The sequence below is a fragment of the Polypterus senegalus genome, chromosome 2 (assembly GCF_016835505.1).
Source record: "Polypterus senegalus isolate Bchr_013 chromosome 2, ASM1683550v1, whole genome shotgun sequence".
Classification (NCBI taxonomy): Eukaryota; Metazoa; Chordata; class Cladistia; order Polypteriformes; family Polypteridae; genus Polypterus; species Polypterus senegalus.
In genome coordinates, this window is record NC_053155.1 from 282978224 (window position 1) to 283000709 (window position 22486).

At 37.2% G+C, this 22486-nt stretch overlaps 1 protein-coding gene across 1 annotated transcript in view; it reads left to right on the forward strand.

Annotated features, from left to right (window-relative positions):
* Nucleotides 1-22486, forward strand: part of LOC120524563 (short transient receptor potential channel 2-like) — a 66116-nt gene extending 43630 nt beyond the window's left edge. The window contains exons 12-21 of the mRNA XM_039746395.1: nucleotides 509-673; nucleotides 3790-3964; nucleotides 4438-4638; nucleotides 6476-6638; nucleotides 7765-7857; nucleotides 9236-9428; nucleotides 11386-11513; nucleotides 11629-11701; nucleotides 15446-15572; nucleotides 22110-22486. Of these exons, the coding sequence (XP_039602329.1) occupies nucleotides 509-673; nucleotides 3790-3964; nucleotides 4438-4638; nucleotides 6476-6638; nucleotides 7765-7857; nucleotides 9236-9428; nucleotides 11386-11513; nucleotides 11629-11701; nucleotides 15446-15572; nucleotides 22110-22486 (1695 nt within the window). The remainder of the gene's footprint in view (nucleotides 1-508; nucleotides 674-3789; nucleotides 3965-4437; nucleotides 4639-6475; nucleotides 6639-7764; nucleotides 7858-9235; nucleotides 9429-11385; nucleotides 11514-11628; nucleotides 11702-15445; nucleotides 15573-22109) is intronic.

The following is a 22486-nucleotide window of genomic DNA, read 5'->3' on the forward strand; positions in this document are numbered from 1 at the left end:
GAGGTCCACTGTTAATTGTAAGAGAGAAAAATCAAAGTCAGACACAGTTCCAGTCCTGGAGACCTCAGCTAACTAGCCGCCCACCAGCATCATTGCATTATATAGTAATGTCCGTGCTCAGCCGTCCAATCTGATGTCAGAATCTTTCCATCTAATGATTTCCTTTATCTCAAAATGATTTTTTTCATGGGCAATAGAACAGCTTTGCAGTAGAGCAGTGGCCACATCAAGATACTGAGGTGAGAAACCGAACTGGTAACAATTTATAAATATTTTATTATATTTTTGTACAAATGATTAACAAGTCAGCTTTGCAATTATCGTTGGGTTAAATTAAAGTCCTAAATTCGTCCAACCTTTTTAGTAATTAGATAAAAGGTCCAAGCTTACATATTAAAAGTATATTGCAGAAATTATGTTTTAAGGCAACATAGATATTTTTTCCTCAAAGCTATGCCCTCTAGGTAAATCATACACTTATGTCAATATTGCTTTCTCTCTGCTACAGTTTGTGGCTCATCCCATCTGCCAGCAAGTCCTGTCCTCTATATGGTGTGGTAATTTGTCAGGATGGCGTGGAAGCCACACTCTGTGGAAGCTGCTAGTTTCCGTGGGAATTTTCATTACGATGCCTTTGCTCTGTCTGATCTACTGGATTGCACCCAAATCCAAGGTACTGTAATCAAGTGTCTATGGCCATACTGAACACTGTATAGTACCTGCATAGAACTTGAGTCTTGTTTTTGGTCACAATTCTGTTTTTTGGGTTCCCATTTTTGCAAATATGATTTTGTAAAAAAAATTGTTGGGATTAAATATGGCAATAAATATTTTGCATTTTTTCACCACATTATCAATAAAAACACTACTCATTATTAATAAACAAAATATTTTAACATTTTGGTGGAGATTAACCAGCTGGTGCTGTATTTGATTAGCATTCTGTAGAATTACTTTTGTCATTTAATGCTAGTTGACAATTATTTAATTGTTGATGCTGTATTATGCACAAGATCACACTTCCTTTGCAATACTGAAAAGATTTATTACTTAAGGTGTTTTTCTTACTCATTTACACATTTTTTTCTAATACGTATATATTACAGTGAGGAAACAGAAATGGATTGTGCAACCTTATTGTATTTCAATAAATACTAATTTTCATTATGACAATCCCATTTAATCAAAAGTTGTCATTTTCTGAAAGTAAGGGTTTATGTCCACAGAGTCAATGTATTAAAAAAAAACTTAGAAGTGATGCATTCAACAAGATGTGAGGTGCACTTAAGAATTAACTCATGTTCAGATGTACAGTATGTGAAGGTATGAGAGGGCAGTGTGAAGAGCCAGTATCAAACAAATGAGAAACTTAGTTTAGTTTGGTCTTAACAATACTGGTGAGCAGTAGCAAGTAAAAGGATCTTCCAGGGGTCCTCAGAAAGAGATTTTGCCAATGCCCCAATGGCTAGGAGATATTACAGAGCAACTACTAGTGATTTTCAACTCTGTTGTCCCAAACCGTTACAGATTATAATGTGTACTTAGTGTAGAAATTTATTGGAGTACATATTGAGAGAGTCAGTTTTTACAGAGCAATTGATATCTGCACCAATTAAGAAGTTTTGGTGGGAAGCTGAAGTTTCACTAATTGTCTAATGAGGCTAATAAGACATGAATAGAGGTGGTAGTGGGAAGTCTGCTATTGTGAAAAGGGGCTGAGCCAGCCAGAACAAAGTCAAATGCCAACTCGTAAATCTATTGTTGTCATTATATACAATCCTAATTCCAGTAAAGTTGGGATGTTGTGCAAAATGTAAATTAAAAACAGAATGGAATGATTTGCAAATCTCATAAACCCAATAGAAAGTGAAACATTTTACTATTTCATGAAAAATATTAGCTCATTTTGAATTTGATGGCAGCAACTCGGGAACAAGAAAAGGCTTGGAAAAGCGATACTAAAAAGAACAGCTGGAGGAATATTTTTCAACAAATTATGCTAATTGATAACAATTCAGTAACATGATTGGATATAAACAGAGCATCTTAGAGAAGCAGAGTCTGTCAGAAGTAAAGATGGGCAAAGGTTCACCCATCTACAAAAAACTGCATCTACAAATTGTGGAACAATTTCAGAATAATACTCCTCAATGTAAAATTGCAAACACTTTGAATATCCAATCATCTACAGTACATAATATCATCAAAAGATTTAGAGAATCTGGTGAAGTTCACAAGGGACAAGGCCAAAAATCAGTATTGGATGCCTGTGATCATCGGGCCCTCAGGCGGTACTGTATTTAAATTGAGCCTGTTTCTGTCATGGAAATCACTGCATGGGCTCAGGAACGTTTCCAGAGATCATTGTCTGTGAACACAGTTTGCCGTGCCATCCACAAATGCAGGCTAAATCTTTATCATGCAGAGAACCAGCCATATGTGAACATGATCCAGAAACACTGCTGTCTTCCCTAGGCCACAGCTAATTTAAAATGGAATGAGTCAAAGTGGAAAACTGTTCTGAGGTCAGACAATTGAAATTTAAAATTCTTTTTGGAAAACATGGACCTCCTGACTAAAGAGGAGTGGGACCATCTGACTTGTTATCAGCGCTCATTTCAAAAGTCTGCATCTCTCATGGTAGTGCCTGTGGAAAAGCTCCATCCATGATGAAAGGTATATACACATTTTAGAGTAACATATGCACCCATCCAGATGCCATCTTTTTCAGTGAAGCCCCTGCATATTTCAGCAAGATAATGCTAAATGTCATACTGCTTTTATTACAACAGCATGGCTTAATAGTAGAAGAGACAATGCTAAATGTCATAATACTTTTATTACAACAACATGGCTTCATAGTAGAAGAGTCCGGGTGCTGAACTGGCCTGCCTGCAGTCCAGACCTTTCACCAATTGAAAACCTTCAGCTTATCATGAAACGAAAAATACGACAAATGACCCAGGTCTGTTGCTCAACTAGAATCCTATATCAGACAAGAATGGGATAACATTCCTCTCCCAGAAGTCCAATAACTGGTCTCCTCAGTTCCCAGACATTTACAGACTGTTGTTAAAAGAAGAGGGGATGCTACACAGCGGTAAACATGGCCCTGTCCCAGTTTTATGAGATGTGTTGCTTCCATCAAATTCAAAATTAACATATTCTTTTCTTAAAATGGTACATTTTCTCAGTTTAAATATTTGATATGTTTTCTATGTTCTATTGTGAATAACATATTTGTTCATGAGACTTGCAAATCATTGCATGCTGTTTTTATTTACATCTTGCACAGCGTCCCAACTTTTTTGGAATTGGGGTTTTATTATAATGGTTATGGGCAACTTGAGCCAGAACAAATAAGAAAGATACAGGAGTCCTATTGTATTCTTCACTTTCCTCATCAAGATTCACCTATTTTAATGGGAAAATGCAAATGCATATACATGTTGTAGTTTTCTTAAATCATAATCTCCGATCTGTTATCCTGTGAAGAACAATCGGGTTTCCCACAGTCTCAAGGATAATTTCATCACTACACATGAAAGAATATTATTACAACAACTTGATATCTTTGAGATTAGGATAATCTGAATATCTATAATTATTAGATATTAATTAAAATCCCGCCTGATCTCATAATGTATTTTAGTGCTGCATGTTGTTTTTTTTTGTTTTTGTTTTTTGTTTCTTTTTTAATGCTTTGTTACCTGTGCAACCCTAATGTTACACATACTGCTACCCAAATGATTTCTGTTAAAATAATCCTGTATGGTTTTTCCTGTTTAGGTTGGACAAATCTTAAAAATACCGGTAATAAAATTTCTGCTCCACTCTGCCTCCTACCTTTGGTTTCTTATCATTTTGCTTTTGGAATCCATTATTATGGAGAAAAATCAAAGTACCTTTTCAACACGTGATGAAGCCATTTTGAAGAACTCTTTCCACATGATTTGGGTATTGGGTATGTTCAGCTGCCATTTCCAAGTTAACAGAGTAACATTTGCTCTTTGTACAATTTGCATATTCTGTGGCCATTTTTCTCTGGGTGTTTCAGGTTTCTCCCTCACCCCAAAAACACGTGTGCTAGATTAATTGGTGTCTGTAAATTGGTCCCATAAGGACAAATGCTTGACACAGGTGAAACAGGATCTAGCACCAATGACCCTGAAATAGAATAAAATAGCTTGATAATGTATGCATGAATAGAATTTCTATTGCTGTTGTTTTATTTGCTGGTCGTTTATGAGTTAGAACTTAATATTCATGTATATTTTAAATAATAACAAAATAATAACATTAGATCCTTTATGCAAATGTTTCCTACAAGTTTTAGTTGCAGGAAGGCCATTCTGTTAAAAATTCCACCACAGCAATAACTGTTTTAAAATAAATATTCTTTGTCTCATTTCTCATATAAACACCTTTGATTTTTAGGATTTTTCTGGTATGAATGCAAGGAGGTGTGGATTGAGGGTTTACGTAGCTACCTCTTGGACTGGTGGAATTTCTTGGACATAATGACCCTCAGTATGTACGTGGCATCATTCACTTTACGTGTCCTAGTCGTCCTCAAAGGATATTTCTTCTGCCTTGATAAGAACACTGAACTTGAGTGTAATTACTTCACTAAACTTGGTAAGAAACGTTGATGTGCTTTGTAGTTTTTATAAACTGCGGTGCTAAAACAGAACTGGATTGGCTTCTATTTTTCATTCCAGTGCAAAAAGTGCATGCTTTTTACCTTCAACTAAATTCATTCATGAAGCCTTCTTTAATTTTTATTTTTTTTCTTATCCTGTGCATCCAAAACTATTTCTGATATGTTTAGGCTAAGCATCTTAAATTAATTTTAAAGTTTCCTCTCACACCCCAAAGATAATTAGTTACTATAAACATTCCCAGTATGCAATTGGTATGCGTGAATGTGTGCAATGATTAACTGGCCTGCTTTCCGTATTTAGTTATCATCTAGTACACAATGCTGTTAAGCTAAGCACCACCTGCCCTTAACTTTGAGTAGGATAAATGATTAGAAAATGGATGGATTGGTGAATAGTTGGTCAAACATTCATGCCTATACATTATTTGCTGTCTCATTCTCTTCCACCCACTTACCAAAATATACAACAGACTTCTTTTTGGGTTCACTCCTTAGATGTTCTCACACGCCTGATCACTGTACAGTAATGAGGATGCTTGCACACTTGAGCAGACACGTTAATTTAGTGCTTGTGCATACTTGTTACAATTGAGTGAGAGTTTAGTCCAGTTTCGATTGGCGTGCAGGGCAACAAGACTTTAAAAAGACATGCAAATGCTTGTTTGAAGAAGTTAAATAAGCAGGAAAGTCAGTCAGAGGAGCCACCAAGAGCATGCGGGGGGCCGGTAGAGTGTCCAAGTGGCCTATAGATCTGCTATGGAAGATGAAAGAAAATGTTTTGCACTCTTCAAATGGTTACAGTAGCGGTTAAGTGTTTCAGGACACTATTCTGCTAGAGCCCATTAAAAGATCATTATTTTTTTTTCTTTTTATGGGAAACATTTTATTGCACGGTTTGATAGGTGGATATGTGCAATAGTGGATTTAGATTATTTATTGCACAAGTTTTTAAAAGGACATGTTACCATTTTTATTGAGGACTTATATATTACTTGTTAGCACGTAGTACTGTTTTTAATTATTTGTTACACTTTTAAATACATTTGTTTTCTGCATTAGCACCTCCTTTGTCTGCCTCACTTATTGCCCTGCTGCTTCTTGGTCCCTGCTATTTGCCCTTAGGTCCTAAGGTACCTCAGGTTGAGGCTCCTTAGGGTGTGACAATTATGTATTTAGTTATAAGCCTTAGCTCTTCCCAAGAGATCTGGCAAGCCATTATGTGGATGAAGTATGATTCAGAGTTCTTACACTCATATAAGTAACTGTTTTTGACAATATTTTATGTACAGTGCCTAAAACATAAGTGCTCTAGGAGTTTCTTGATTTTTTTTTTAAATTTTTTATATAGAGTTTCCAGAGTTAACATTACTATTAAAACATTGTAAGGCAGAGTGCAGTTCTGCAGAAAATCATCACAGAAAAGATAAAAACTCTGGCAGGGATAGAAATTGTATAGCAAGACAGGGGCCAAACAGGTGATGGTGAATTGACCCCTTACTCAGATAGTGTTCAGGGGGCAGAGGTGCCATTGAGTAGATGGGACTGTATCATAAGACATCCTGGACAATAGCACTTTATTCCTATGTTTGTGTCATTTAAGGTTAAGACCACTCAAAACCTTTCAGTCACTAGAGCGAAGTACACAATTTATGAATGAGAGGAGTGGAACTGTGCAGCACCTTTTACTAGGAATTGAGACTTGGCCATAAAGCAGTTCAATTGAGTCTGAAAAGGAAGACTGAATGGAAGTAAAAGTATATTATAAATGTCAATTGTTATGATTTATTTGTTATGTATTATACCTTCTTTTAGATCGACAAGATTGGCGAACTGAAGACCCACAGTTTATTGCAGAGGTGCTTTTCGCTGTGACAAGTATGCTGAGCTTTACACGACTGGCGTATATTTTGCCAGCACATGAATCTCTTGGAACACTGCAAATTTCTATTGGAAAGATGATTGATGACATGATGAGGTGAGAAACATTGAAGCAGGGCTTTGGGGATCACACGGAGATCACTAGTTTGTCAGTGTGAAACCTGCAATAGCAGTAACACCTTAACCTAAATTTAGGCAAAATCAGTCATAGAAATCCAGGTTGTACTATATAACAGCACAATACCAACAGAGTAGGACATGAAATCTAATGTTAATATATGTTGCCTCACAGCTACAGGATACATTTCAAATCCAAGGCTGTTCACTGCCAAAGTGGAGTTTGCATGTTTTGGTTATGGGCCTTGGCCTTTTTTTTTTTTACAGAAACTTGTGGTTTCTCCCATATTCTAGAGAATTATATTTTAAGTTAATTAGCAGTGTTGCAACAGGTCCTGAATGAGTGAATGTGGTAGGTGCACATGATTGTGTGCATTTAATATTGTTAGGATAAGCTCTAGTCACAAAAAACCCAGAGCTGGATAAGTGTCTATAGAGAATGAAAGGTATTGGTCATATTATTCACTTCGTGTCTCTAGTCACTTTGTAAATCAAGTTGAGCTAAGCAAATTTCAAGCCTTTATCTATCTTGTTTGATGGGCTAGACATCTGTCTTATATTTTTGTTTTGGTCATTTGGTTACTGTTCATTATTTACATGCATCCATCAATTTTCTGGTGCATTTATATCCATTTCAGTGTCGCAAGAAGACCAATTCTACCCTGAAATCATTAGGCTAAAAACACTACTACTGTCACATAGCACGTTCAGATCTTACTTACTCATACCATTCCAAATTAGAATCAACTGTTCATCTAATATGAACAACTTTTGGAAGAAATAGAAAATATGTAGAAAATATGCAGACGCCACAGGGACAGACAAGTGGGCAGGCTGGGAATTAAAACAAGGCTTCCTGAATCCAAGGGGCAGTACTGCTAAATACTGAATCTCAGGTGCTGCTGTAATCAGTCACCGTTCAGGTAAGTCACTAAAGTCAAATTACGTACCATAATGTGAAAGTTGTAGTTATCCCCAGGTTTGTCTGACACTCCCAAAAATCACAGCGAAAACAAGGAGGACAGGGATTATGTTAAATGTATCTGGCAAAGAAGGAAATGTTTCCTTTTTACATTTGTTTATATGATCATCTTTCCCTTTTTAAGGTTCCTGTTCATCTTGATGATCATTGGCACTGCCTTCCTCTGTGGGATCAACAACATTTATGTGAATTATGTTGATTCTCCACACCTTGGACAGTAGGTATTGCTTTTTATTTGCTGTCTTAGCATATAATACATTTTTGAAATATATTTAAAGCAGATTTTGATTTTAAAAACAATGAAATGAAATAACCCACAAAAGGCAGCTCTGTGACAACATTGATTTTTCTCTTTATCCTCTAGAATCTTTAGATTATTAATCATGCTGAGATGATACCTTATCAATGAAAACAGTTATTTATTGGATGACACTTTTTACTTTTTTCTGTAAATCAGGCTTTCTTTTTGAAGACTCAACTGACAGTTCTCACTGATAACAACATAACATTGTGAAACCCACTTCAAATTTGTGGGGAGCCTGAATCTTTCCTGACAGCATTGGGTGCTAAGCAAGAACCAACCATGAAATGGGGCACCTTTTCAAAAATTACTTTAAATATTTACAAAAAAGCTCTACATAGTCTTGTTTTTTTTCTTTCACAGTGCATTTTTATCAAAGTGATAATTTAAATTGATGTACTGTATGCATTAAACACAGTGACATTTCATGGTTCTATAAATTCATCTTTATTTTATTTACAGTCATCAAAAGCTTACTTTCAGTGAGGCCATGGTGACTGTGTGGTCATGGATTATTTTTAGCCCATGTAAACATACAAATGAAAGCACTGCCTTTATAAGCTCCATTTTTAAACCCTTTTTAAAGTTAGTTTTGATTGCTTTTAATCAAAAGTGGAGACACAAGGGCTCTGGACTGCAAAGTGCAAGCACTGCTTGTTGTAAGTTTCATTGAACTCTGTTGTCAGCCCAAACAACGTCTGATCTGTAACAAGAAGGTGTAAAGGTAATTATTGTAGAAGCTGGAGAAAATAAGCATCCTGTGCAGTACTGAATAGTGCTAAGAGAATAACGATGCGGAATAATGGGAACCGTGCTGTTTTTCTCCATATGTTCCATGTGAATAAGAACACAGATATCCATTACTTACTTTGGATGCTGTACAAGTCGTTTCCTTTAGCCTTTCTACATTTAATTGAATAATGCATGGAAACAACTTATAGTACTTTGGATTCCTGGTGTTTCTGGAAAAATGACATTCATTTTTTAGTTCTTGGAGGGAGGTTGATAGCTATCAAATAGTTGGAAGAGTTTCTTATATTTCTACATATTAGCAACAAATCAGAATTTGCAGAAATCTGTAACATATAATCAGGGTAATGTAAAGTACTCAAACTTTATTTGGTAAAATATACTTAATTACCTAATTCTTTGTCTGTTTGCTGTGTTTAGTTTATGTGCCAAACTGTCTGCTTCATAAGTCTTGTCATGGTTCTAGTTACACTTTTTGAGATTATCCTTTGCTTACAGCTGTTGCTGTTTTTTGTTAATAATTTATTATTGCTTTTCTTTTTAGGTTTAATGTTACTTTTCGGTTTTTATTCTGGACCATGTTTGGTGTAGCAGATGAAAGCTTTGTGGATATGCAGGAGTATGCAGTAGCTCAGTGTGTGGGCCAAATACTGTATGGCATTTTTACTTTAATGATTGTCATTGTCTTGCTCAACATGCTTGTTGCCATGATCACTAACTCCTTTCAGAAGATTGAGGTAAGATATTAACACTTCAACCTCCTGTCATTCCAAGAGGTTGCATTGTCTCACATGACAGTGTGGCATAGTGGATAAGAAACTAGACTCTAAACCACAAAACTGCCTCTTCCACACTCTGTGTCCCTAAGTGAGTGGCATAACCAGCCTGTGCTCCAGCCAAAAGACATTTATGTTATCAGTTGCAGTAATTCACAGTTATACTTTAAAAAAATTGTATTGATTGTGAGTAGTTACTTTATTTGCATTCATGTAAAAATATAATAAGAGTGTTTCCATCACGTCACATTTAAGTACAAAATTTTGAAATTTGATTAAAATTGAACAAATTTAAAAATGTATTAATTCATACACTATTGTTCTAAATCAATTGAACATGAATATTTTGTCAATTTAATATTTTAGACATGTATGTAAAGATGAAAACAATAAATACTACTTGACTTTCATGTAACTTCCCTAGTTTTTGTCACTTCCTATTTCTTTTCATCCCTATCATCATTTGGTGGCCTGTCATTTGTACAGTTTTTCCTGGTGTTTGCCTATGATTCATTCTGCAGTAGTCTGTCATTAAACTGACGTCCCCCGGTACTTTCCAAGTCATATAAATCCTGTTGGTATCTTTTTTTTTACACCCTGCTTTTCACTCACCGCTCCAAGGTTTTCAGGGAAATATTAAAAATGTGAACTTTAAAACTCATGTTCCCACCCAATTAGTTAAACTTAACCAATACATTTTTCACAATTACATTATAATTTGGGTCTTTAAAAGTAGTCATTTCTAATTTTTTAACATCAGAAATTATAATATCAAATGTGGCAAAAATTACCTCCTTCAATTTAGCTTTGAACAACCGTGGAAACATTTTGTACAAATCCATAAAACAGGACCCATCTTTTGATAGGGCTTTGACAAACTGCTTCATTAAAACATGAGCTTAATATAAAGTGGAGGTAGCAGCACTTTATGTAGATCCACTAGATCTGATAAAGTTTTTGCCATCGAGCTTTTTCCTAGCTGACCATTCCTTCTAAACCCAATGTACAGTAATGTCTTGACTTTGCATGTCCCACCTTCAGAGAAAACATGGGAATTGTATATACCCTGACTGACCCAGTAAGATCCACATAATTTTCAGCTATTTTCTGACCCTTTTAGCAAATGAAATAATTGTTTTGCTTTAAACACAGAGTTTAAATTTGTGTTTTTATATAAAACAAAAAAAAAGTTACACGATGGAGAAAAAAAACTTTTTATTTTTGATTTCAGTACTCCAAAAATATAAAAATAACATGAATAGCAATTTTTTATGTAAGGGTTATCTGGCATTGGTGAATATAATATTTTAGCCACAAATTATGTATCATTTGCACAGTAGAAGAATGTTTATACTGACAAAAATGTTAACATATTTAAATAAAAAATAATCTTGCCATAAATAACATAGTCAGCTAGACAAAGAGATGCATTGTCTTGATGCTGTATCATTAAAAAATTTGCTGTAAGATTGCTGGCTGATAAAACATTCAAGGGTATAAAAATACACTGAAAAGACGGCCATCAGAAATGTTAATAACTTTCTGGTGTGTGTGTGCGTTTTTCTTTTTTTTAAATTGAATATGTTTTGAAATAAAATATTTTTAACACAGTAATTGCTTTAGATTTTTCAGTCATATTATTACAGAATGATGAGGTACTGCATTTAATACCACCTAGAAAGCATTACTGTAGAAAGATAGAATGAGATTTATTGTACCTCCTTCTGTCGCAGCCTTAAGAATGTCAGGTTATTGCTACTAAGTAGGGCAGTTTCAGGAACTGTGTGAGTGAGAATGAACATTCACCAAATCATGTCTCATGTTGTTTATGAATTATTTGAGAGTTCGTTCTTTTCATCAATCCATTGTTGTGATCTACCTCCCTCCATTGTGTAACACCAATGTGGTTTGTTCTCAGGATGATGCTGATGTGGAGTGGAAGTTTGCTCGTTCAAAGCTTTACCTTTGCTACTTCAGGGAGGGACTAACACTGCCTGTCCCCTTTAACATTATTCCTACCCCGAAGGCCATCTTCTACTTAATAAGGTACAATTAGTGAGTGCTGGTATACTGAAGTAAAAGGGTAGGGGCACTGATATAAAATGATGCTGCTAGATATCTGAAAACTAATAAGTCTGTTTTGTTTTGCTTTGTTCTAAAGGAAAATATTCAGAACACTCTGCTGCTGCTGTAAATTTGACCGAAAGCCTGATTACCCGCCTATAACTTCTATTGTGAGTAAGCTCATTGCAGATTTATTCAATGACTGCCAATTCTTTTATTTTCTCCATGGTTCTGTGGTTCAACATATATTGGATGTTCCAGGGCAAATGGTGTAAATATAAACAGTCAAAGATTTTTGGAACTAACGTATGACTACATTTGGTTCCTCATGAGGTTTTTAGTTGTGAATTACTTGAGAAAGCACTTCAAAAAATTGCTTGCTTTTCCATCCATTTACAACTGAAAGTAACTGTAAAAACTGCTATTCAAAAGTAAGTTTTTTGACATTTATTTCAGTTTGCTCACATTAATGTGTAGGTTATTGGAATTATTTCCCCCCTCCTTTCTGAGTGTTTGACTGAACAGCTCCAACATTTTTAAATTCCTTAAAGAGGATCCGTCTGAAATTTATCACAGGTAAAGAATGCATACAAATTGTGTTAATTTTACTACAGTGCAATTCAAAAGAAGGAAAGGGAGATTCTGTCATATTCTTTGCAAAATAGAAATTGACAAATTAAATGGTTTCCTTCTTTTATTTATTGAAGTAATTTTGGAGCTTAAAGTAGTAACACTTTTTATTATTAAAGGTTATTATAAACCTTTCCATGTCAATGCAATAAGATCTGCAACTAATGAGTAAATGATTTATAAAGGCATAAAGAAGCATTTTGAATGTTTAAGGCCAATTAATGACCAGTTTTTATTAGAACATTTGAACAATTCTGACAAGAACCAGCCATTCAGCCCAACAAGCTGGTCCATCCTATTCCACAGTTATACACACCAGTGTTTCAGTTATCAGTTAGTATTCAATTGAGTGCTTGAATAAGCAAAACGAGTGACGTTTGAATATTGCATGATAGTGTACACCGGTGTGCTGGTTCTAGATCCACTTCAACAGCTGTCATCATGGACTTTTCGCACACAACTGTTTAAAAAAGAAAACTCTACCAGGCACTGCTGTGAAAGAAAAAAAGCTTATGGATCAGAGCATCAAAAAAGAATGGAGGAGAGAGACACATCCAGGAAAATCACATCTGAATTCTACATTAGTGTGCTGAGTATTCTCTAAGAATGCACAATCTATCTGACTTTCCCTTGGACAAAGAACAGCTGAAGACCATGTTGGGTGCAAACATGAAAAACATAAATGGGAAATATCTATTAGGCCCACTGCGGTGGGCTGGCACCCTGCCCAGGGATTTGTTCCTGCCTTGCGTCCTGTGTTGGCTGGGATTGGCTCCAGCAGACCCCCATGACCCTGTGTTAGGATATAGCAGGTTGGAGAATGACTGACTGACTGACTGACTATTAGACCCAGAAGCATGAAAATTGGATTGTGGAGGCGTGTAAAAAAGTTGTCTTGGTAGAATGATTCCGGGTTCCTTTTGCATCATCCTGATGGATGATCAGAATTTAGCACTAGCTACATAAGTCTGTGGAGTCAGTTTTTTATCAAAAGTACAATACAGGCCAGAGGTGGCAGTGTGCTGGTGTGAGCAATTGTTTCCTGGCACACATTAGATACCATTATGCCCAGTGACTAACATCTGAACAGCAAGGTGGTACTTAACATCAGCTGACCAAATTCATGTCTTCATGGGTACAGTTTATCCACACTTTGATGGACACTTACACCATGTCACAAAGCACATACCACCAAATGGTTTCTGGAACATAACTGTTTGTTTGCATTAGTTTAGTGGCCTGCACAGTCCCCAGTATCATCCCTGTTGAGCATAATTGGGATGAAAAGATCTGTGTGGCCCACCAGTTTGTAATGACTGTGCAACGTAACCATTTCCTCAGGTACAACATTTCTGAAAAAAACATCAAGCATATTTTAAAATCCATGCCTTGACTAACTCATGCTGTTCTTCAGGTCAAGCGAGGTGCAGTATGCTACTAAGATAGGTAAACCTAATAAAATGGCAACTTCATTTATATCAAAATGCATGTATAGTCCCGAGGCTTTGGAAAACATCTTGTATCACCCCAGTCCCAAGGGTATCACGTCCTAGTGAGCTGAATGACTTCCGGCCTGTTGCTCTGACGTCACATGTGATGAAGACCTTGGAGCGGCTGCTGCTTCACCACTTGAGGCCACAGGTCCGCCTCGCCCTCGACCCTCTGCAGTTTGCATACCAGGAGAGGGTGGGAGCGGAGGATGCCATCATCTATATGCTATACCGATCCCTCTCCCACCTGGACAGTAGCAACGGTGCTGTAAGAATTATGTTTTTGGACTTCTCTAGCGCCTTCAACACCATCCAACCTCTGCTCCTTGGGGACAAGCTGACTGAGATGGGAGTAGACTCACACCTGGTGGCATGGATCGTGGACTATCTTACAGACAGACCTCAGTATGTGCGTCTTGGGAACTGCAGGTCTGACATTGTGGCCAGCAACACAGGAGCACCGCAGGGGACTGTACTTTCTCCGCTCCTGTTCAGCTTATATACATCAGACTTCCAATACGATTCAGAGTCCTGCCACGTGCAAAAGTTCGCTGCTGTTGTGGGCTGCATCAGGAGTGGGCAGGAGGAGGAGTACAGGAAGCTAATCAAAGACTTCGTTAAATGGTGTGACTCAATCCACTTGCACCTGAACACCAGCAAGACCAAGGGACTGGTGGTGGATTTTAGGAGGCCAAGGCGCTTTATGGACCCCGTGATTATCAGAGGAGACTGTGTGCAGAGGGTAAAGACCTATAAATACCTGGGAGTGTAGCTGGATGACAAATTGAACTGGACTGCCAATACTGATGTTCTATGTAAAAAAGGTCAGAGATGACTATACTTTCTTAGAAGGTTGGCGTACTTCAACATCTGCAATAAAATGCTGCAGATGTTCTACAAGACGGTTGTGGCGAGTGCCCTCTTCTACGGGGTGGTGTGCTGGGGAGGCAGCATAAAGAAAAAGGACGTCTCACGCCGTGACAAACTTGTTAAGAAGGCAGGCTCTATTGTAGGAATAAAGCTGGATAGTTTAACATCTGTAGCAGAGTGACGGGCACTAAGCAAACTCCTGTCAATCATGAAGAATCCACTGCATCCACTGAACAGTGTCATTTCCAGGCAGAGGAGTAGCTTCAGTGACAGACTTTTGTCACTGTCTTGCTCCACTGACAGACAGAGGAGATCGTTCCTCCCCCACACTATGCGACTCTTCAATTCTACCCGGGGGAGTAAATGCTAACATTATTTAAAGTTATTGTCTGTTTTTGCATGCATTTTTATTACTCTTTAATATTTTTTTTTGTTTTTTGTATCAGTATGATGCTACTGGATTATATGAATTTCCCCTTGGGATTAATAAAGTATCTATCTATCTTTCTATCTATAATATAAAGGTGGCTAATTCCACTCAGAAAAAATCAAGTTAATGTATTTATTTTTTTAGTGCAGAATTAACCTTCTCCTGCTATTTTCCATCATGATAATGTGCATGTTGGTGGTCAGCATTGTAGCCAGCTTGATGACAATGGCTGGTGTTGCAAGTTGGTCAGATATGCATGTAAGAATTTCAATGTATTTTGTACCTGCAACACTACTACTATTTAATTTTCTCTTATTTGCACAAGACACATTTTTAAGCACCCTGTCCCCACCATATTCATTGTCCATGGCTAAAAAACAATTAGAAATGCCAGTGCTCACTTTTTGTTTGGGCAGTGCAAATGCAGGCAAGTTCATAGAATTTGTCAATCAAATTCAGCACACAATGTCTTACTTTTTCTTTCATACTTTTAGTCAAATACAGCTTTGCAAAGTAAAGGTGGAGACGACAGAACATCTTACCGAATGCAGGTGATCAAGGCTCTGGTGCAGCGATACATTGAGACAGCCTGCAGGGAATTTGAAGAAGCAAGGAGAAAAGGTAAGGGAGTGGCTAAGGAATTCGGAATCAACAGCAATACCAGCACCATATGCACAGAGTTCTGTTTCAATTTTCTTTTTTTATATATTGCTTAGAAAAGCTTAGAAGCAGAGTACTTCTGGAGGTTATGGTTAATTCACACACCTGTTTAATATGCCCTTGTTAATCAATCTTGTGCATTTTTTAATTTGTAAACTGATTACAATATATCATTATTAATACTTTGCAAAGTCATTTTTGTTGTATGCCTCATTAAAAAGGCTATATAGATAATAAATGTGAAACCACCATGAAATAGTCCAATATCACCTCAGGGGCTTCAGCTGCTCATAGCTCATGGGAAATCAAGTACAAATAACATTTTAAAATGGAAGCTTTGGCAAAGTGAACTGGGAACTTCAGGGTCATAGTGGTTTGAAGTACAATCCAAGATTAGCAATCCAAATGAGTTTTGGTTAATTCTGGATATGTGCATGTTTGGCTGTATGATGGCATTCACTCTGGTGCTGTTCCCTGCCGTGTAACCACTGCATCCAGAATGGGCTTCAGCCCACTGCAACTCTGGAATGAGTTAAGATGCTTTGAGAGGGGTATGTTGTTGTATAAATCAAGCAAAAAAAGTTGGTGTTAAAAGTGTTCAAAAAAGGCACCATACCCTGCATATGTTCTTTTTGACTGGTGAACAAGTTAATTCTGAAAATGTCTAAATTATTAGCCATGGTTTACGTAACCCTAAATACCTATAATACAACCCCAAATCAGAAAAAGTTGGGATAGTGTGGAAAATGTGAATAAAAAAAGAAAAAAGCAGGTTACAAATTCTCCTCAAATTTTATTTCATTGCAGACAGTATGGACACAAAATAATTCATGTTTTTTTTTGTCAACATCATTTGATTTGTAAATAAATATCCATTCTTGCCATTCAGGCTTGCAACACATTTCAAAAAAAGTTGGGACAGTACAGCATTTACCACTTTGTACAGTTCCCCTGTCTTTTAACAACACTTAAAGACGTTTAGGCATTGAAGAAATCAAGTGACTAAGTGTTGCTGGTGTTAGTTTGTCCCATTCTTCCTGCAAACAACATTTTAGGTGCGCAACAGTACGGGGTCTTCGTTGACGCATTTTTCGATTCAAAATCTCTCTATAGGAGACAAATCAGGGCTGCAGGCAGACCAGTCAAGCATCCGCATCCTCTTCTTACGCAGCCATGCCTTTGTTATGCGCGCAGTATGTGGTTTGGCATTGTCTTGCTGAAATAAGCATGGGTGTCCCTGGAAAAGACGTCATCTTGAAGTCAGCATTTGTTCCTCCAAAACTGAGATATACTTCTCAGCATTGATGGTGCCATCGCAGAAGTGCAAGTTACCTTTGCCGAAGGCACTGACACAACCCCATACCATGACAGACCCTGGCTTTTGGACTTGTATCTGGTAACAGTCTGGATGGTCCTTTTCCTCTTTGGTCCGCAGCACACGGCGTCTATTTCTTCCAAAAAAGATGTGAAAAACCGATTTGTCTGACCACAATACACGTTTCCACTGCACAATGGACCATCCCAGATGCCTCCGAGCCCAGAGAAGTCGACGGCGCTTCTGGACACTATTTATGTAGGGCTTACTTTTGGCACAGTACAGTTTTAGCTGGCATTTCCTAATGTAACTACATACTTTTATTGTAGTGCTTGAGAGGCCCCTGACCTGAGTTGCCTGAAGTAGTCCTTCCTGAGTAGTCCTGAGCCCACGCAGTTATATCATTTATTGATGAATGACGGTTTTTAATGCAGTGCCGTCTAAGGGCTCGGAGATCACGACCATTCAGTTTAGGCTTGCGCCCTTGGCCTTTGCGCACGGTAATTTCTCCAGATTCCCTGATTCTTTTCACTATGTTATGCACTGTAGAGGGAGAAATGCCCAAATTTCCTATCTGTCTTTGAGAAACGTTTTTCTTCATCATTTCAAAGATTTTTGCTCGCACTTGGTGACAAACTGGCGATCCTCTGCCCATCTTTGCTCCTAAAGGAGTAGGCCTTTCCTCGATGCTGCTTTTGTACTGAATCATGATTGCAATCACCTGTTAACATCACCAGTTTCAAATCACATCATTATTTAGTTATTATACCTCATTACTACCCCTGAATTGCCCCCATCCCAACTTTTTTGGAATGTGTTGCAAGCCTGAATAACAAGAATGGATGTTTATTTACAAATCAAATGATGTTGACCAAAAAAACATGAATTATCTTGTGTTCATACTGTCTGCAATGAAATAAAAGTTAAGGGAAATTTGTAAATTACTGCTTTATTTTTTTATTCACATTTTCCACACTGTCCCAACTTTTTCTGATTTGGGGTTGCACCTTGCTAGATGTCAGGAGCTGCTCCCTCATACTGGAATGTGCAGATATGGCACTTCACTCCTGAATTGATTCCTTTGAAAGGGCTCCAAAAATACTTTACTAGAGGCCAAGGTCTTGCTTGAAACACTTCCCTTCTCGAGTTATGGATATGGCAGTCCAGGTGGCAATGTTAACAGTCCTTAATCATCGCTAAATTTCAGTAAATCTTGTGAGGTAATACCTGAAATTTTATTTTAATCATTATTTGTTTGGTATTAATGTTAGAAATTAATTGTTAGAACATAGAACAAAATCAGGGTCACACAGCAAATGTTGTGTCAGATGACTATAGCTTTTACTTGTTGCTGTCTTTTTTTTTTCTCCTTCTTAAGCTAGGTGTGATTCTTGTGAATACTGGAACGGTCTGTAGCTGGCTTTAAAAACTAAGGCAATAAGATAAGGTTTTCAGGCAGGATTTAAGTGACCAAAGTTTTTGACCTAATAGAACAAGGTAGACTATTTCAAAGCTTAGGGGCAACTACTGCAAAAGCATGGTTTCCTTTAAGCTTAAATCTCAAACATGGCACAACCAATAAATTCAGTTCGGAGAGCTCAGTGATCATGGAGGAGAGTAAAGGTGTAAGAGGTAAGTGAGATAAAAGGGGTCTAAACCAGTCAGGGACTTATAAACAAACAGTAAAATTTTAAACTTACTCCCGTAGCAAATAGGAAGCCAGAGATTAGTGTGATGTGATTCTGTTTTTATGTGCCTGTTAGAACCCTGGCAGCAGCGTTCTTGACTAGGTGACCAGTAAAGGATGACTGATTAAATCCAATGTATAATGAGTTGCAATAGTCAATCCGAGAAGAGACAAACACATGAGTGTTTCAAAATCATGTACAGAAAGTGCTTGACCTTCGTCAATACCCTAAGCAGATAGAAACAGGCTTTAACAACAGAGTTAATTTGTTTATCACATTTGAGGGCATTCTCAAAAATCACACCAAGATTTTTTTGTGAAGATAATGGATAAAATAATAATAATATTAGATAATAGAATAAAATAGATAACATATTATTCATTAACATTTATCTTCCCACAATTCTTTAATCCATTTGCATGCAATTCAAATTCCTTTTCAATCCTCTGAAAAACATGCTGGGAGCCATTGTCATGTGGCAGATACCTGCCTCCTACATCTTAATTACACATTTCATTCACTTTAAAACCTACATCTAGATAATTCGAAAATAAAAACATGCAAATTAAATGTTAGTTGTATTTGGCAAACTGTAAAATTTGTATCCTTATTATGGGTTGAAAGAAAACAGTGTAAACATTATCTGTCACAGAGTTGACTGTGAAATTATTCACCACTATATATATATATATATATATATATATATATATATATATATATATATGGGTTTGCATGTTCTCCCTGTGTCTGCGTGGGTTTCCTCCGGCGCTCGGTTTCCTCCACAGTCCAAAGACATGCAGGTTAGGTGGTTTGGTGATTCTAAATTGGCCCTAGTGTGTGCTTGGTGTGTGGGTGTGTTTGTGTGTGTCCTGCGGTGGGTTGGCACCCTGCCCAGGATTGGTTCCTGCCTTGTGCCCTGTGTTGGCTGGGATTGGCTCCAGCAGACCCCCGTGACCCTGTATTCGGATTCAGCGGGTTAGAAAATGGATGGATGGATGGATGGATATATATAGAGAGAGAGAGAGAGAGAGAGAGATGTGTATATGTATATATATCTCTACATATATATATCGATTATATAGATATATATTTTTATATATATATTTATAATATAGAGAGAGATTTTTTTTATTTTTAAACAAAGAAATCAGTTGAAGACACAAGTCTGGATTCATCCAATAAAATTGAAGGACCCACCACTTTCATATTAAAAGCTTGCATCGAGGGTAATTGAGGAGACAAGCGGCAATCAGTTAGGTGGATAGGCTGTGGGAAAGTTTAAAGAATAAAGTATAAGTTATTAAAACTCTATTTGTTACAAAGAATTAAACTTTAATAATACTGTAGTATGTGTTGTAGTACTGTGATTAGGCTAAGCATATGCATATCCAGCCTTCCTTGGAGTGTTTTACTCCATAAAGTGAATTTTTAATAGCATCAGTATGTTCTAATATTCATACATGGCAGTGGTAAGTGACTGACCAGGATGCTCATTTAGAGTTACACTGTCAGGCTATTTTCTTTTTTGAGCAGACTGCACAACACTGAGATGGTGACATTTTTGTATAGGACGCAAGCTTTGTCTGGGTTATTGTTATCGTAGTGAAATTTATTTTGTGTAGGTCAAATCTCATCACCAGCTTGAAGTTGAACTCCAATCACAGGTCCACCTTAAATGGAGAGAGAGAGAGTTCAACTTTTAAAGTAGTCCACTACAGTACATCAAAAAGGAGCCAGCCTAGGGTTTAGAGTTTGGAAGGTTTGGTGCTCATAGTTTCCCGTTACATATGTACACACTAAAATCTCTGTATTTTGCATTATTAGGAAATTGTTATTAATGTGTATTTGTACTTTTATTTGTCTAATTACACATGGATAATATTGACAGTACTAACATATCAGACACAGACACTATTGTTTTAATATAGCTTAGTTTTAGAGCAAAGTAAATGTTTAATATTCAACAGTATTATACAAAAATGTTTAGACAAAGCAATCCATAATAAAAAAATAAAAAAATGGGTTATTGTCTGCTGGCCAACAATTGGTTGGAAGCTCCTTTTACAAGCCATGATAAACTTCAAAGAGAAAACTTGGTAAGCAAGCACATTTAACTCCTGAGCACCTTGCCATTAAAGTACGTTTATAGGGTACGGTACACTCCTTCAATACTCACGGGGCCAGTTTAAAGACACCTACAAACATTAAAATGCCCACTCCTGGGTTGCGAACGGAAATCTAATGGATGTGGGGAGAATATGTATACTCTACATGGACAATGCTGAAGCACCTGACACAGCAACACTAACCCCTCCACTCTGTACTGCCCAATATTTCAAAAATGTATTCATGAAAAGTATTATGGGTAGAAAAAACTCAAGTAAAGCTTCCTGTACAGGATTCCTGGTCTTAACACTAATCTGCCAGGTGAGCAGCTCAGCAGCTTGGGCAGACATCAGAGTAAAGCTGCTTTTCCTGTTGATCAAGAAAAGCAAGCTGAAGTGTTGTGGACTTCTGATAAGCTACACTCGGGTGGTCTTGCATTTGTAATTTACTACATGAGACTTGGGGAGGAGACCCTTGCATGCTGTAACAGGTATGTTTCATACCTGCCATTGGAATGCCTTTTTCTAAATAAAAAAAAATCTTTTATCTATGCTGGAAAAAGGACATTCTCATCTTGCTACCCTGAGAAGATTACTAGGACTGGGTTTGGTGAGGTACATATCAATGGACATAATAAACAGCAATTTTTTAGCTAACTGGACTAATTTAAATGGTTGCAATATGTCTACCAGAATGGCCTGTTACTGCTGAGTTGTCCTTAAATTAAACATGACTATAAACTAATATGTGGATAAACTAATAAATGGACCCTGTGTGTATGTGTGTGTTCAAAGTTCCAGTTAAATTTTCCAGATTTCTTCAGTCTTACTATATTTTTATAGACTTGACTCTTATTCCCTTTAATACAGATGACTGCATTAATTCCGCTTATCAGATTACTGTATTATAGAAAGTAAATCTTTGTAGGTGTTGACATCTCTGTGCTCTTGTACTCCAGTGCTATTACTGGCTGGCACTGTGGTGTTGGTCCATTCTCCTTGCGTTTGCATGGCTTTAATGTAAAGACATGCAGTCAGGCGGAGTGCTGATGCTACACTGGCCCGATGTGCATGAGTGTGAGTTTGCATCATCCTCTTGTTGTTGTAATTATCAGAACTCAAGGGGTATTGGCAAACCTCGAGGGCAGGGTGCATTATGAAACAACATCTTTTAATCAAACAGAATAAAAGGAAGGAAAATAAAGTAAAAGGTAACCACATATTACATAATATTGGATAAGAATATTAAGTAGTTAAGTTTTAACATGGTAAGGCTTCCTCTCTTCAAAATTGTAATGTAGCTGGACAACAGAGGGATTTTGTATGCTCATTTTTGCATTTCTATACTACCACAAGTGCAGCTTTGTTTTCAAACCTGTTTTCTTTCTAGATGTGGGCAATCGAATCACAGAGCTGAATAAAGTAGTGGGGCGCTTACATGCAGAGATGAAGAACATGCGAAAGAACATGAGGAACGAGACCAATTCTGCTCCAGATACAGAAGGATCTAGCATCCTTGGGAAGTATATTCTAGGAGCTAAGAATAAATTCCGAGGCTTTGATGAAGAGTCACTCGGGTCAGGAGATGGATCAGTGAAGGTCACCGTGCACTTCAAGAGTAAAACAGAAGAGGAGGAAGATGATGAAGCCGTGACCTCTCCAACAGACAGCAAGGCTTCTGATGACACAGACACTGGATTTGGCTCTCAAGTCGGGGAGGACTCCATCGATGGGGGAGAAGAAGTACTTGAGCCAACACCAGAGTGA